We start from the raw sequence: 13,110 nt of genomic DNA, 5'->3' as shown, positions 1-13,110 counted from the left end.
CCACACTATTCACTGAAAACTCATGATTTATCTTCTACATTTGAATAAGAGAGAAAAAAGAGAGCCAAAAAAGCCATCATCGAATTGTATTCTATCTCTTATTTAAGCAATCACTATATGGTACCACTTTTGATCCCATATAGTACCACCTACCTGCAAGCAGGGGGAACAACGTATGGTATGTGAACAAATACAATTGAAAATGGAGCAACAATTATCGGTTGCGATGAATTTACAAAAACAGGTTCTAATGTAGGTATGTTCCCAGATGAATCCAAATTCAAAGCGTTTCCATTAAGCAGCATGGTTTGGCTTTGTATATTTCCATCCTTTGGTGTCAAATGGTATTCTTCTCTTTCTGTATCACCTCTCACTCTTTCTGTTGAGCTTCTTAGACCACTATGGTGCTTCTTCTGCATATGTGATCTATGAGACTTGTGAAATTTGTGTCTATGTCGCAAACTCCAGGTACTGTTGAAGGCAACCTTGGCCTGAACAATGGTGGTGTTGTGTAGGTTGATCAATAGTACTACAATCCCTTTCTGTAAGATGAAATAGTAATTAGCTTGGATAGAAAGAAAATGGCACCACCATCTTTATCTTATACTGAAGTTTTAGTAGACTTACAGATTGTTTTGCACAGTGTGTATAAGCACGTATCTTTTTGGGTCCAGCAAACCTCGTTGACAGTACATTTCTTCCCATTAATCGGTGCCAAAGAAGAGCGCTGTCATGGAAAAAGTCGAAAATCCAGCAGGAGTTAAAAGAACGCTACGAGAATATGAAAGAATTATGCCTTAATCTGATAAGTGAGATGTAGAATAAAGATGATGATTCAATCAATCACCTGTAGTAGTCTGGATTGGGAACAAAGGTAGTAGTGTTGAGTAAACCATAGTTTCCACCAATCAATGTCTGTCTGCAATATGTTTTGGTATCATAAGATGCAGACATACCAAGCTGATCCAAATACCTATTGTAACATCCAAATTAGTAATTTCCTTTTGAAACTGAACAAAAGAGATGGCACAAAATGCTGATCAACTGTTGAGCAAAGTTACCAGAAACTAAACACGAATGCATCCGTGACAAGATGATGACCGCTGTTATAAGCACCTCCTGCTTCCCCAACCCATGCACTTGCTGAAGTTGCAGAGGTCTTTAGGATGTTTTGAAGGCTGCTAAATGTGTTAGCAATACCATCCAGATACGCCGGATCAAGAATCTTTTCAATAAGGTGTTGATCAACCCCTAAGAATACAAGGTACGTATGATTTTAATACCAAAACATGAACTAGGGTCTAGGGAGCAAGGGGAAGTTTCAAAATTTTGTCGAATCAACAACACCTACCTGGCCCTAGATTATATATATGGTGTGTGACCGCATCTAATGAAGTGGTGGTTTTATCTGCAAGTTCTTTGAACCAAGGTGCATCAAAGAACCCTCCAGGTGATAAGATTAGTGGCTTTAGTCCAACACCCTTGTATACATTCTGTACTATCTTATGCAGAGAAGCTGTATCATTGACATACTGACTTGCTGCTACTGATGTTCCAACTCCACGCCCACATAGCTCATTCCCTGAGCAACATTCAAATAGCTTCAGACAAATTCATGACAAAAATCAAAAATTTTCAGACAAGTTTTTAACGAGTGACAGTGTTCGTACCTAGCTCCCATCCAGCTATAGAGTAGTTGTGTTTGACAGTGTACCGAATGAAAGATTCGGCATTGGTAAAGTTCCAAGCTCCAGTTGCAGAGCCATCACTCTGTAAAGTTCGTCCGGGGAGGGCATTTAATCCAAAGATAATCTTAGCCCTGTTAAAACAATACCATGGAATAATGTCAACTACATCTGGTTTTCAAAATCCAAATTTGAATGAAGAAACATAGGGAAGAGATTATTTTTTACCCTGTTCTCAGAAAAAAGGAGTTTAATTCATCCCATCTCTTCATGGGTAAGCACCCCTTATTAAATCCAAACATAGCTGTGGTATTTTTAACAAAAGGAACTGGGCAAGGTTCTTTATTGTCTTCTGTATCATATATGACTTTATCTTGCAAGGTACCTCCCAATCTAAGTTTCAATGGTGAAAAAGCTGCACAATTAGCTCTATTCAGTAAATTTTAGGCTCATACAAGATTATAAACTAAGTCACAGTCATTCAGATATCTAGGAGTTCTTACCCTTTATGGCATTTGATAAGATAGTGTTACTTAGATCCTGCACAAGAATTATCAATTAAATATCAGAAAGGATTTTCCAGAAACAAAATAGATCAGAAAGCAGACTTGAGATTTGTACATTGGCTTAGAACAGAGAAGCTTTTCCAAATAATGAGATTAACTTTCAAAACATGGTCATAATTAACTCATAAACATTCAATCTGAATAGAACAGTACTACCAAAAAGTTTTCTTCTTTTATCATGATAAACTGGTAAACTTTATTATAGAACATCAAAGATAGAAAAAAGTGAATACAATTATGTTCAAGCACTCAAAAGCATAATAAAGATTAGTGATTTCAGATCATTAATTATAAGCAATGACAAATGTGAGATACCAGATTAAGGAGAGTAGCCTTGCCCCAGCTGCAAGTTCCATAGTCACATTTCTCAGGAGGCCACCAATCCAAAGTTGCACAAACAAAATCTTCATCAATTTTCCCAATGGGTTCTTTCCCATCAATTCTAACCAAACCTTCAGTACTACCTCCTCCTATTCCCTCTCCTTCTGAACTCACACAATGAATGAAGCTCAAGAAACCAAACAAACACACCCAGAAACACATCTCTGTTCTCCAGATTTGAGAATCCATTTTCAGAAACCTACACGCCAAGAATGCTCAAGATCTCATCAGTGTCTCTCTGCCCCTCTATAAATGGGTGAGGAATAGGAACCCATACATGAAAAGTGAAAGAGTTTGAGGTTACTTAAGAGGGAAAACAGAATTTTGGTGTATGTAATAAGTGAATCAGATAATGAAGTAACAATTTAACAGAACATGTGATACTTGGACAAAAAAGGACAAAGGTCCTCTCTTTTGACAACTTGGGTATTATTTTACCAAACTGAACTGTTATTTTCTCTTTTCAGTTTTTGAAAAAGCATTGAACTTTGTAGCTGTGTTGGAATAATGTGAGGTGGGTTGCAACTGCTGCAACTCTTTTGCAAGTGGGTTTTGCTTTTGGCTTGGACCAAAATAATTAGAGTTGAATAAAACCCTGGTTTTACTGTCTGAGAGCGGCGGCCAGCCACCCATTTGGCCTTGGTTTTGGAATCGAAAACGTGCACTTCGCTAGCACAAGGGCAGAAAGAAATGGGACTGAGTAGAAAAAGCTGTTTTGAAATTCTAGTTGACATGGTATTGCATGCTTGTCTGAATTTCCCATAATAATCGGGTTACTTTGATATTTCTATTTTTGTACAAAGGAAATACTTTGTAACTTAATTTCTATCCTTTTAGATCTATAAAGTCTCTCATTTGCTTTCAGAGTTTGAAATAAGAAGTTGAACTAATGGTTCCAGAAGGGTAAAAGATGGTCTCCTTCATTTTTCTTGTGACTACAAATTAAAGAAATATAGAATGCATGGTAACCAATGCAAGGCATGAGATTATAGTATTTGAATACTAATTGGTGACTAGCTATTTAATTCATGACAACACAAATTCTCATCGAGACTCTGTTTTCATCCTTTTTATATTTGCCCTTTTTTCTTTTTTAACAAAAATAGCTCATTTTCATGATCTAAGCATTAATTGGAATAACAAAAATAAAATGATATAATACCCATATATATATCATGTATTTTCTGCAGTAAGCATTAAGCAAAAACATCAGAGTCTATGATGTTACAGCCTACCAAAGTACCAAAATTTAAGTTTGTTGAGTTAATGGAGTGTCTATATGACTATATCCATGTGCATGTGGCTTGATCTAGACCAAATTGAGTGTAAAATAAGACTTATCTCCCCACACTTTCATGCATCACACAACCTATACCTCAACCACCTTCAGAAATTGCTTGGGTCCAATTGCAATTATTATTTTGCTGCACTAGTCTGAGATTTTAAGCGTTTTCTCTACCTAGCTAGCTTAATTAATTTCAATGGGATCGGGTGAGTTTTCAACCAAAACAGAACCACCTTAACCTAATCCGTTAGATTTAGATTTAGATATTGCTAGATATGTTTTGTGGACTTCAGCTCTCACCAACTACACCATCATAGCAGCTAGCATTGGGTTTTGATTAGACCAATCTCCCAATTTGACCTATAAGCATATCTCTTTTATCTACTTGGCTGCAAAGTTTTGTGAAACCTTAACATACATCTATCTTACATTCTTACTTAACAGGGTATCTTGTTTAGGTTGATCTGTTATCACAACTGCAACTGCAATAGTACTCTTTCAAGGTTTCAAAAGTAGCTAGCTACCATTCATGAAACTTTATCCATGGCCATGATGTCCGACTCAAAACCAGTGTGTAAGACAAAATGTGTTCTCAAATTCAGAAATTCATACACATATAGTCCAAAAATAAAGATATGAAAATACATTTATGGGTTATTTTAACATGTGAATAGGTTTTTTCAGCCGGATAAGATCCATGTGATTAGGTTGGTCATGATCAACATCATCTTCCATAAGTATCAGTCCAAAAAATTTGTTCGACTTTCATGTAGTTCCAATTATACCTCATCAATGTCATCAAGTAAATTACAAATGCATGAGAACAGAATAAAGTGCAGTCCGTAGCCTAATTCGGATTGGTTCGATCTTCTGAGTTAAGGAAAGAACAAGTAAAAGAAGTTCAGCAAAAAGATAAGAATGCCTTCGTATTAATATTTGATATGCTAACTGCAGGTCCACACACAAAAGTGTCTTCTTCTTTTTTTCTAATTTAGCTAGCAATAAGAGTTCTTTGCTCAATATTAGCTAGCTTAATAAAGCTGAAAATAAGATTCCAATTACTAGTCGTAGTTACGTACCTTGCCCAAATCGCTTTTTGGCTTGATTCGACATGAAGCAACCAGAAGTTGAATAGAGAAGGGTTTAACAAGTGTTTCTACTGAGCTCCAAAGGATCAGCTGAAAGTTTATTAATAATATCAAAGCTGCAAATTTAGGTTTATACAGTAAATAAACTTTTTTTTTTTTTTTTTGTGAAATTCTAATTTAACTATTAGATAAGAAAATATTTTTTAGTAAAATGAATTCAATAGTAACGAAAAACTCATCAAGGGGGGGTGTATTCATTTAAGAGTCTACAAGATTTTTTTGTATTTTGAAAGTCTATGGGTATTCAATTGAGATTTTAAACAATCCTTTAAAATCTTGATGTATTCAATTAAGATTTAAAATTATCCATTCAAATCTGCAGATATTCAAAAGTATATGGATTTTTAAGGATTTCATTAAATGCTGGATTTTGGAGGATTTTATAGTGCTTTTTATACATATCAAAACTCAAAAACAATCCAACCACTTCCCAAGAGATTTTTTTGATGGATTCTTTCTCACTCAAAAAATGAAGAAGCTCTTCACCAAAAAAAAAAGAAGAAGAAGTAACTGTCAATATGTGACACTCATCCATTTTGTCTTTAGACCTATTTTCCTACTATCCTCCTCTGCCTCTGCTCTCATCTAATAATTTTTTTATTTTTATCACAATAGCTCTGGAAGCCTTAATCCTTCTAGCTAATTAAGCTCACTTTCAATGGTATTGTTAAGATGATACATACACACATGTTTCTTTTTTTTGAATCAAACCCAAAGCCGGGTGCCGATATATATTCATCTAAACCCAAAATAGACCGTTACATATACACATGTTTCTTTTGTAAATTAGATATGAAATAAATTATGCCATTAGTTTACTACTTTATTTTTTGTGTAACATTTTGGTTGATTAATTTTCTCTTGTTATTCATATATCATTATACACAACATAAAGCATGATAGATTGCCATATATATATATATATATATAGAGGCCCGTTCTGAAGCGGACGTCCGCACTTCGCTAAAGTGCGGACGGCGACGCAGCGGAGGCGTTCCAGGCGGCGGCGGCGGCTCGCGGCTTGCAGGAGGGAGGCCGGAGGCATCTCGGACTGTTCTGGGCAGTGTTCGAGGTCGGGGTTGCAGGTTCTGGGCAGCAACCCGACTTGCAACTGCAGGTTTTCTGGGCAGCCCTCCAACGACGTCGCCGGCGACTCCACCGACTGCAGACGGCTCCGCCTGACCCCTGGCGTCCTTCCAGAAACCCCCGCCGCTCCGTCGCGCCCCGAGCCGAGCAGCAGCAGCGCTGTCCGCACTTTAGCGAAAGTGCGGACGTCCTCTTTAGAATGCCTCCGTATATATATATATATATATATATATATATATATATATATATAGGCCTTCTCTGCTAAGGATATCATTGACTTAGCTTACTGTACGAATTTTCATATTTTGATCACTTTTCGATCAGATATTCACATCTTAACCGTTTAGTTTTTAGGTATATATGAGTAGACCATTTCTGCAAATTTTCAGCCAAATTGATGATCGTTAAGGCATCTAAAACTGCAATTTACACGAACGGTTCAGGTTAGACAGATTCGGTTCGTTCATGTAAATTGCAGTTTTGGATGCCTTAACGATCATCAATTTGGCTGAAAATTTGTAGAGATGATCTATACATTAGGACCTAAAAACTGAACGGTTAAGATGTGAATATGTGATCAAAAAGTGGTCAAAATATAGAAATCCGTACTGTAAGCTAAGTTAAGGACCTCCTTAGCATAGAAGGAATATATATATATATACACACACACACACACACACACTTTTTTGTCACTGATATAGCATTAGAGTAGACCAAAATCAAAAACGGTACAACCAAATTTGACGAAGGGTAGAAACCCAAAGGAGATAATTAACCTCTAACCTCTCTCTAGCCCTAGCGCCGCAAGAGAGGAAAACACCACCAAACAGTTCCCTGTTCGGCGGCGGCCATGGATAGCGCCGGCTTCGCTGCGCCGTCACTGGGATGGCTGCTAGACGGGCGCTTCAATGCCCTGGGTTGAGATCAGGAGAGAAGATGTTCGGCTGTGGTTTTGGCAGGCTGTTTGGATGCAAGTCGGCTGGTTTTCTGGAGTTTGTGGTGTCTTTTTGTGCTGGGATGGCGCGAGCTGGTGGTGGAGGCGATCTTGAGGCTCAATCTGGCGACGGTACGGCTTGTGAGGCTCAGGTCTAGGCAGCAGTGCGACTTACGGGTCTCGGGTCTAGGCGCTGCATGACATTGGCTTGGGGACTCGGAGCGGTGCTGGCCTCTAGCGGAGTTCGACGGTGCGGATCGTGGGGAGGTGAGTTTCGGGGCGGGACTCATGGCCGACGCTGCACAAGCGACTGCAGGCGTGGTTGAGGGGTGGTCTGGGACTGGGTCAACCATGTCCTGTTGGGCCTAGAGTTTGGGCTTCTTCTTTTTGGGCTGCCCTAGTGGGCTCTCTAATTTAGGCTAGGGTTTTTGCCCTAAGCCCTTTTCTATGTTTTTTAGTTAAGTCTAATTTACAATAATTTCCTTATTTTTAGGAAGCTATGCACCACTATGGTGCACTCTATGTATCTCTAGCGCCTCTGGAGTAGTACCAAAGGAGGGTTTTCGCTACCTCTACGTATTTGAATGTATAATGAGTAGGACTATATGTACGTACCACTTGTGGGTACTACCACTAGCTTCTTGTCTGTCTATGCCCTTAAATGACAGCGGAAGCCATACCCCTATTCTGGCTTCAGATGAATATACGTTTCTTTAACTCAAAAAAAAAAAAAAGATATAGCATTATAGTTGGATCCATATATCCATTGCTTTTAAAGAAAAGAAATTTTAAATACACACCCCTAATCACTTTTTTTTTTAATCCAAATCATCAATTGCATTCAACTCAAGCCCGAATGGCACGGATACATACCTTCCCTTGCCATACCAATGACAAGTTTAGGACGTGGTATGCTAGCACCACCCATTAGACAATCAGTGCTCACTTATTCAAAAGCGATCCTAAGAACTATGAAAGTAAAACATAGTAATTAGGCAAAGTTCGAAAGAAAAAACAAAAATAAATTTCTCCTTTCCCATAACAGTTAGGGCTGGGAGGTATGGAAAGACTGTAAATGTGATTCTCTGAGCCGATCCTCCTAGATTCCAAAGACGAAACCCTAAAGAACTGAGCCCATTAGTGAAGTGGAAGACTTCTCCGGGGTGCCAAATACGAAACCCTAAAGGACCCAAACTTTGCAATTTGGGCCACACTTGGGTCCAGAACCCAACAACATGAACATGCCTGTTTGAGTTAGGCAACCCACAAGAAATGGGCCACCCAAATGATTTGGACACCCCACCAGAAGTAGGGTTCCTCTCACCGGCAACCGTGATACCCTTTGCCGTCATCGATCTCTCCACCTTATGGTCTGATCGGAGAGCAGTGCCTGATGCCGCCGCTTCCAGGGTCCAACCACCAAAGGATACTCCATCTGCAAAAATACCAGCGATGCCAATCCCATCCACCAGGCTCTCCTTCGTTATCCCCACCGCCGCACAAACGTGGGCCGCCTCGACGCTCCATCCCGTGATCCGCCTCACAATCGCAGGCAGCAAATTCATATCAAGACCAGCCTGCCATTCCATTGCCGATGTTTTCAATCGTATCACTGCCCCTGCACGACCTGGTACATCGCATGTCGCCGCCTTGCCCTCAGTCGACTCATGACGCTGCAACGCCTCAGTCATCAAGCCGGCCTAGGAGACGTCCAGACTTCTCTGCGAATGCCTGGAGATTGGAGTCGCCCTCTCCTCGGTCTGATTTGCACACCCAGATCCCAAGTCCTCCAATTTCCGATCTCGAGCAGACCTGTCCGGCCATTCTCCTTATTCACATGGAGTTCCCATGGACGAGGAGTTGGGCATGGTGGAGCGGTTGATGGAAAACAGCGGCGTTGGAGTGCAGGTACGAGACTGCAAAGTGTGGAGAACCAGTCGCCACTTAGGGCGGGGACCAGAGGCAGTCGCCGAAATAAAGCACCATAGCCCTGGCGGCTAGGTTTTGGAGAGAGCTAGATTCTCATATATGGAGGATCAAGATAATTTTTTCTTCAAATGAAATTAAAGGTAAATTAGTAAAATGACAAAAATAGACATCTATGCATTAGAAGACAAAAAAATAGTCATATTTTCCTTATATATATTATTCTATTTATGTATAAATAGTTAGATAAACACAACAAATTTCTATACATGGCCTCCTAATTTAATACAATAATAAATCTAGAAACTATCTAATTTAATTTTCCTTAAATAAATTGTAATTAAGTGAGGTTAGAAACCATAATAATTAGAATTTCAAAATCAATGGCATTAAATGTTTTTAAAACGGATCACTTTACTCCCATTTTTAAGTTAATTTCCTCTTTTTTTTTTCTTAAGAGATATGATTAATCCATTTATTTTCTAATATAAAACATCACGGGTGAAAAAACTTTGTAATTGTTAATTTGTTTGGCCCCTCTAATGACAACTTTGTACTGTTGTAGTTCCGCCATTGTGGAGAAACTACTGATATAGTTTTGGTTAAATGTTCAACTCAGAATTTTATACTTGATCAACATGGTGTTTGGTGGATGAGAACTCAAATAATACAAATTAAACCTATTTATAGGCATCTATTTAAAAGGGAACAATAATAAATCTTTATGGATTTCTCAATAACTAACACAAGTAATCAATATGGTTATTTACAAAACATCAATTAATATACTATAATATACTAATCATATTAAATAGTAGCCTTAATATAGTCAAATAATATGATATTTCATGATTTTTGAGATTAAGGATATTTCAGGTACTTTGGATTGTGTATTTAGTAAAATATTAGAATGAGAAATTAAATGGGTGGTGTATTCAATATGGAGTGTGTATTAAGTAATTTGGGGTGTGTATTTAACTTCTCTTTAAAGAAGAAGAACAAAATTATTCAAAAAAAAAAAAAAAGAAGAAGAAGAAGAAAAAAATAACCTACCAAAAACATCATAAGGACTTGTAAAATCTAAACAAATACCAGTAAAAACTCAAACAAAATCTTTTAAAATCTCACACCCCCCCCCCCCAAGTATAGCTTTCCCCGAACTAAAAGTTTGAAAATAATATTTTGCGGACCACAATTTTGTTGGCAGAGTTCTCAACAAAAAAAATTGTCGAGACCATGATTTCTACTCAAAACCGTGGTGTTCTTATTTTCTCACCAAAAATTTGCCACTCTCAAATAATGATTTCTAACACTTCTCAAACTGATAGAACTCAAAAATCATAAACCAATTTTTTGTTTTTTATGATTTTCTTAAGTCATGAAACAATAAAATTCATTAAAAAAATAAAAAACTGTTTACAAAATTTTTCGTGGTTGAATTAATAGAGATAAAAAAAAAACAAATTGTTGAAGATACATATTTAATTGTTCAAGAGTGTTTTGGTAAAATTAAGGCGGAATACTTAGCTTTTTAAATATTTTTTTTTTTTTTTTTGATGAAAAGGGACTGAACTTTATTGAGTTAAGTGGGAGGTGGTAGCTCCTTGTTTACAAGATCACGGATACATTCTGGAGTGTGGTTGAACCAGTCAACACACTGCTCAGACTCGAATGCCAAACTAGCTAGTCTATGAGCAATTTGATTACAAGTTCGGGGAGAAAAACATATTTGAACCTGCTGCAAACTTTTCCAGGTGTGTTGAATGTCGTCAATCAAAGGCCCATACTCATTGAGAACTGGACATAAACTGGTGATGTCATGGACTGCAAGTTGGCAATCGGTTTCAATACATACTGACTGATGATTGTGTTGCTTTATGAATTCCAAACCAGATTGTATAGCAAGGAGCTCAATATGGACAGCAGAGCTAACATATTGAGCAGTCTTCTGAAAAGCTGCACAAACTGCTCCACTGGAGGTTCGAAGAATACCTCCAATTCCACCCTTAGTTAGGTGAGGCACAAATGCACCATCCACATTCAGTTTAAGCATAGGTGCCTCTGCTGGCTTCCAAATCTTGGTGATAGAGTGTTTCGGTGCTGCATTAGAAGCTCTCGACCTTTGGAACTCTTCCAACCAGGTCATACATCCGAGTAGAATATCTGAGGAACTGCGCTCAGTATTCTCCCATAATTTAGTGTTTTTATTATTCCATAGACCCCAAATGAGCATCAATAGTTTGTCAAAGACTTCTCCTTTAAGGTGCATAGCCTGCTCCAACATCCATTCTTTGAAGTGGAGTTGAGGAAGCAGTGAGTGTTGAAGGTGAAAAGGAGGCTGAGAAAGCAATATGGAGGCCGTAGGACACTTACAAAAAAGATGAGCTGCATCTTCAACTGGATGATTGCACAAGAGGCACTGAAGGTCACCTTCATATCCCTTAGTCATTAACCGTTCTCGTGTAGGTAACAAATTGTAGCAAGCCCTCCACACACAAATCCGGACCTTCCCAGGAACATTAGCCTTCCAAAGTTTTCTCCACAACTCCTTAAAAGGATCTCCAATAGATGAAGACGCAAGTTTTAGGTAATAGCTTTTTAAATATTTGAAAACATGAATTGGAGGTTTAATAAGTAGGAGAGGTCAAGTATCAAATCTAGAGGTTCAACTAGAATCACCCCTTTTTTTATACAAAACGTATTGCATTTTATTTATCGTTGATTAAATATCCCCTCACCCTTTCTCTTTTCTCTTCCAAATGTCTATCTCTCTCTCTTCTGTTCTCTTTTCCCCTAAGAATGTTTTGTTTCTTTTTCATTACTCAATTCAATTAATATACAATACAATTGGAATTTAAGTATAAACACAAATCCAGCCCATCCCTCATAAAATTTCTAAGTTCTTTTATTTATTGTATTGTTATTCATATGCCATATCATGCACCGCGTGGACTAGAACTTTAATCGCAAAAGGACCGCTGACATCTTGATGAGAAGTTCCAAGATATTACTCAAGTTTTGGCAGTAGTCGAGTACAATATCTCTTCTCGTATGCAATCCTCATGAAAGAACAATGAAAACTATGAACCACAATACTTGTATCCATTGCTGCTCAATAAAATCAGAAAATTAAGATAGTAGAAATTAACAACTGTGATAAAAAAATCTTTGACACTAAAACAACAGAAACCCTAGACCAGAATTTTGTTGAAAAGGAAACCTAAACCGTAATTAGCATAATAGAAAATTTATGATCTGAATGTATTCTTATATGTGTTGAGGAAATCTTTGTCGTTGGAATTGCAGTAAACTTTTCATTTGTCAAAGAGAACAAGAATAACAATGGGGTGAGAAAAATTACGAGGGAGTCAATTGTGATCGAGTAGAAAGAACGAGAGAAAGTACAAGTGTAGAAAATTAAACAAAATTTGATAAGGATAGTTGTGACTCTTTACCTCCTGGTTATTTTTTTACATTAAATTTTTAGAAAATGAGATTATAAATCAATTTGATGATTCGAAGAAAGTCATTATTCAAAATTTCTCATAGGATATTGCGCTTGTATACTAAATTTTAACTCGGCTGAGCGTTTTCTTTCGAACCTAAATACACCTCCAACCTAATCATGATATAATCTAGTACATGAGTCCAAAAATAGAGAAAAAACTCTAATTTTTTTATTAATAATTCAAAACGTGCATTACAATCCTGATGGAAAAGAAATCTAAACTCTCAGATCTTATTATTGCTAGAACAAGAATCTTCATCAGAAAGTAAAACTTGACAACTTAAATGTTGAGTTGATTTCATCTTTCTTTGTTCATCGTGATACAACTCACACGAATGCTGGGGGCGCAGGACCTCTTCCTTGGAGCTCACAAATGTTCTTGAGCAAGGGAGGGAAGAAAGGAGTCAGAGGAAACATTTTGGGCCAACAGCTTTCCTCGATAGAAAGGAAGGCCTTGCAACAGTCGGCACCAATGGTGCCTAATTGCAAGCTGAAAACAGATCGAAAGATTTCCAAAACACATCCACTAATGCCGGTAAGAGATGACCAACACTTGAGGACATCATTCGGAGTTCCTGGTGGAAGCAGGCC

The 13,110-nt window shown here is 37.8% G+C and overlaps 1 protein-coding gene across 1 annotated transcript; it reads right to left on the bottom strand.

Moving 5' to 3' along the window:
* Nucleotides 1-76: 76 nt before the first annotated feature.
* On the bottom strand, nt 77-3,131 carry LOC133709466 (heparanase-like protein 3). Its single transcript, XM_062135227.1, has 9 exons — nt 2,567-3,131; nt 2,189-2,225; nt 1,914-2,100; nt 1,671-1,819; nt 1,352-1,582; nt 1,062-1,251; nt 848-973; nt 628-727; nt 77-542 (listed from the first exon to the last, which is right to left on the bottom strand). The coding sequence occupies exons 1-9, from the start codon at nt 2,819-2,821 to the stop codon at nt 150-152; spliced, it is 1,668 nt and encodes a 555-aa protein (XP_061991211.1). The 5' UTR covers nt 2,822-3,131; the 3' UTR covers nt 77-149.
* Nucleotides 3,132-13,110: the final 9,979 nt, after the last annotated feature.

The sequence above is a fragment of the Rosa rugosa genome, chromosome 1, assembly GCF_958449725.1.
Source record: "Rosa rugosa chromosome 1, drRosRugo1.1, whole genome shotgun sequence".
Lineage (NCBI taxonomy): Eukaryota > Viridiplantae > Streptophyta > Magnoliopsida > Rosales > Rosaceae > Rosa > Rosa rugosa.
The sequence above is the reverse complement of the archived record's forward strand: the minus strand, read 5'-3'. Positions and strand labels throughout refer to the sequence as shown.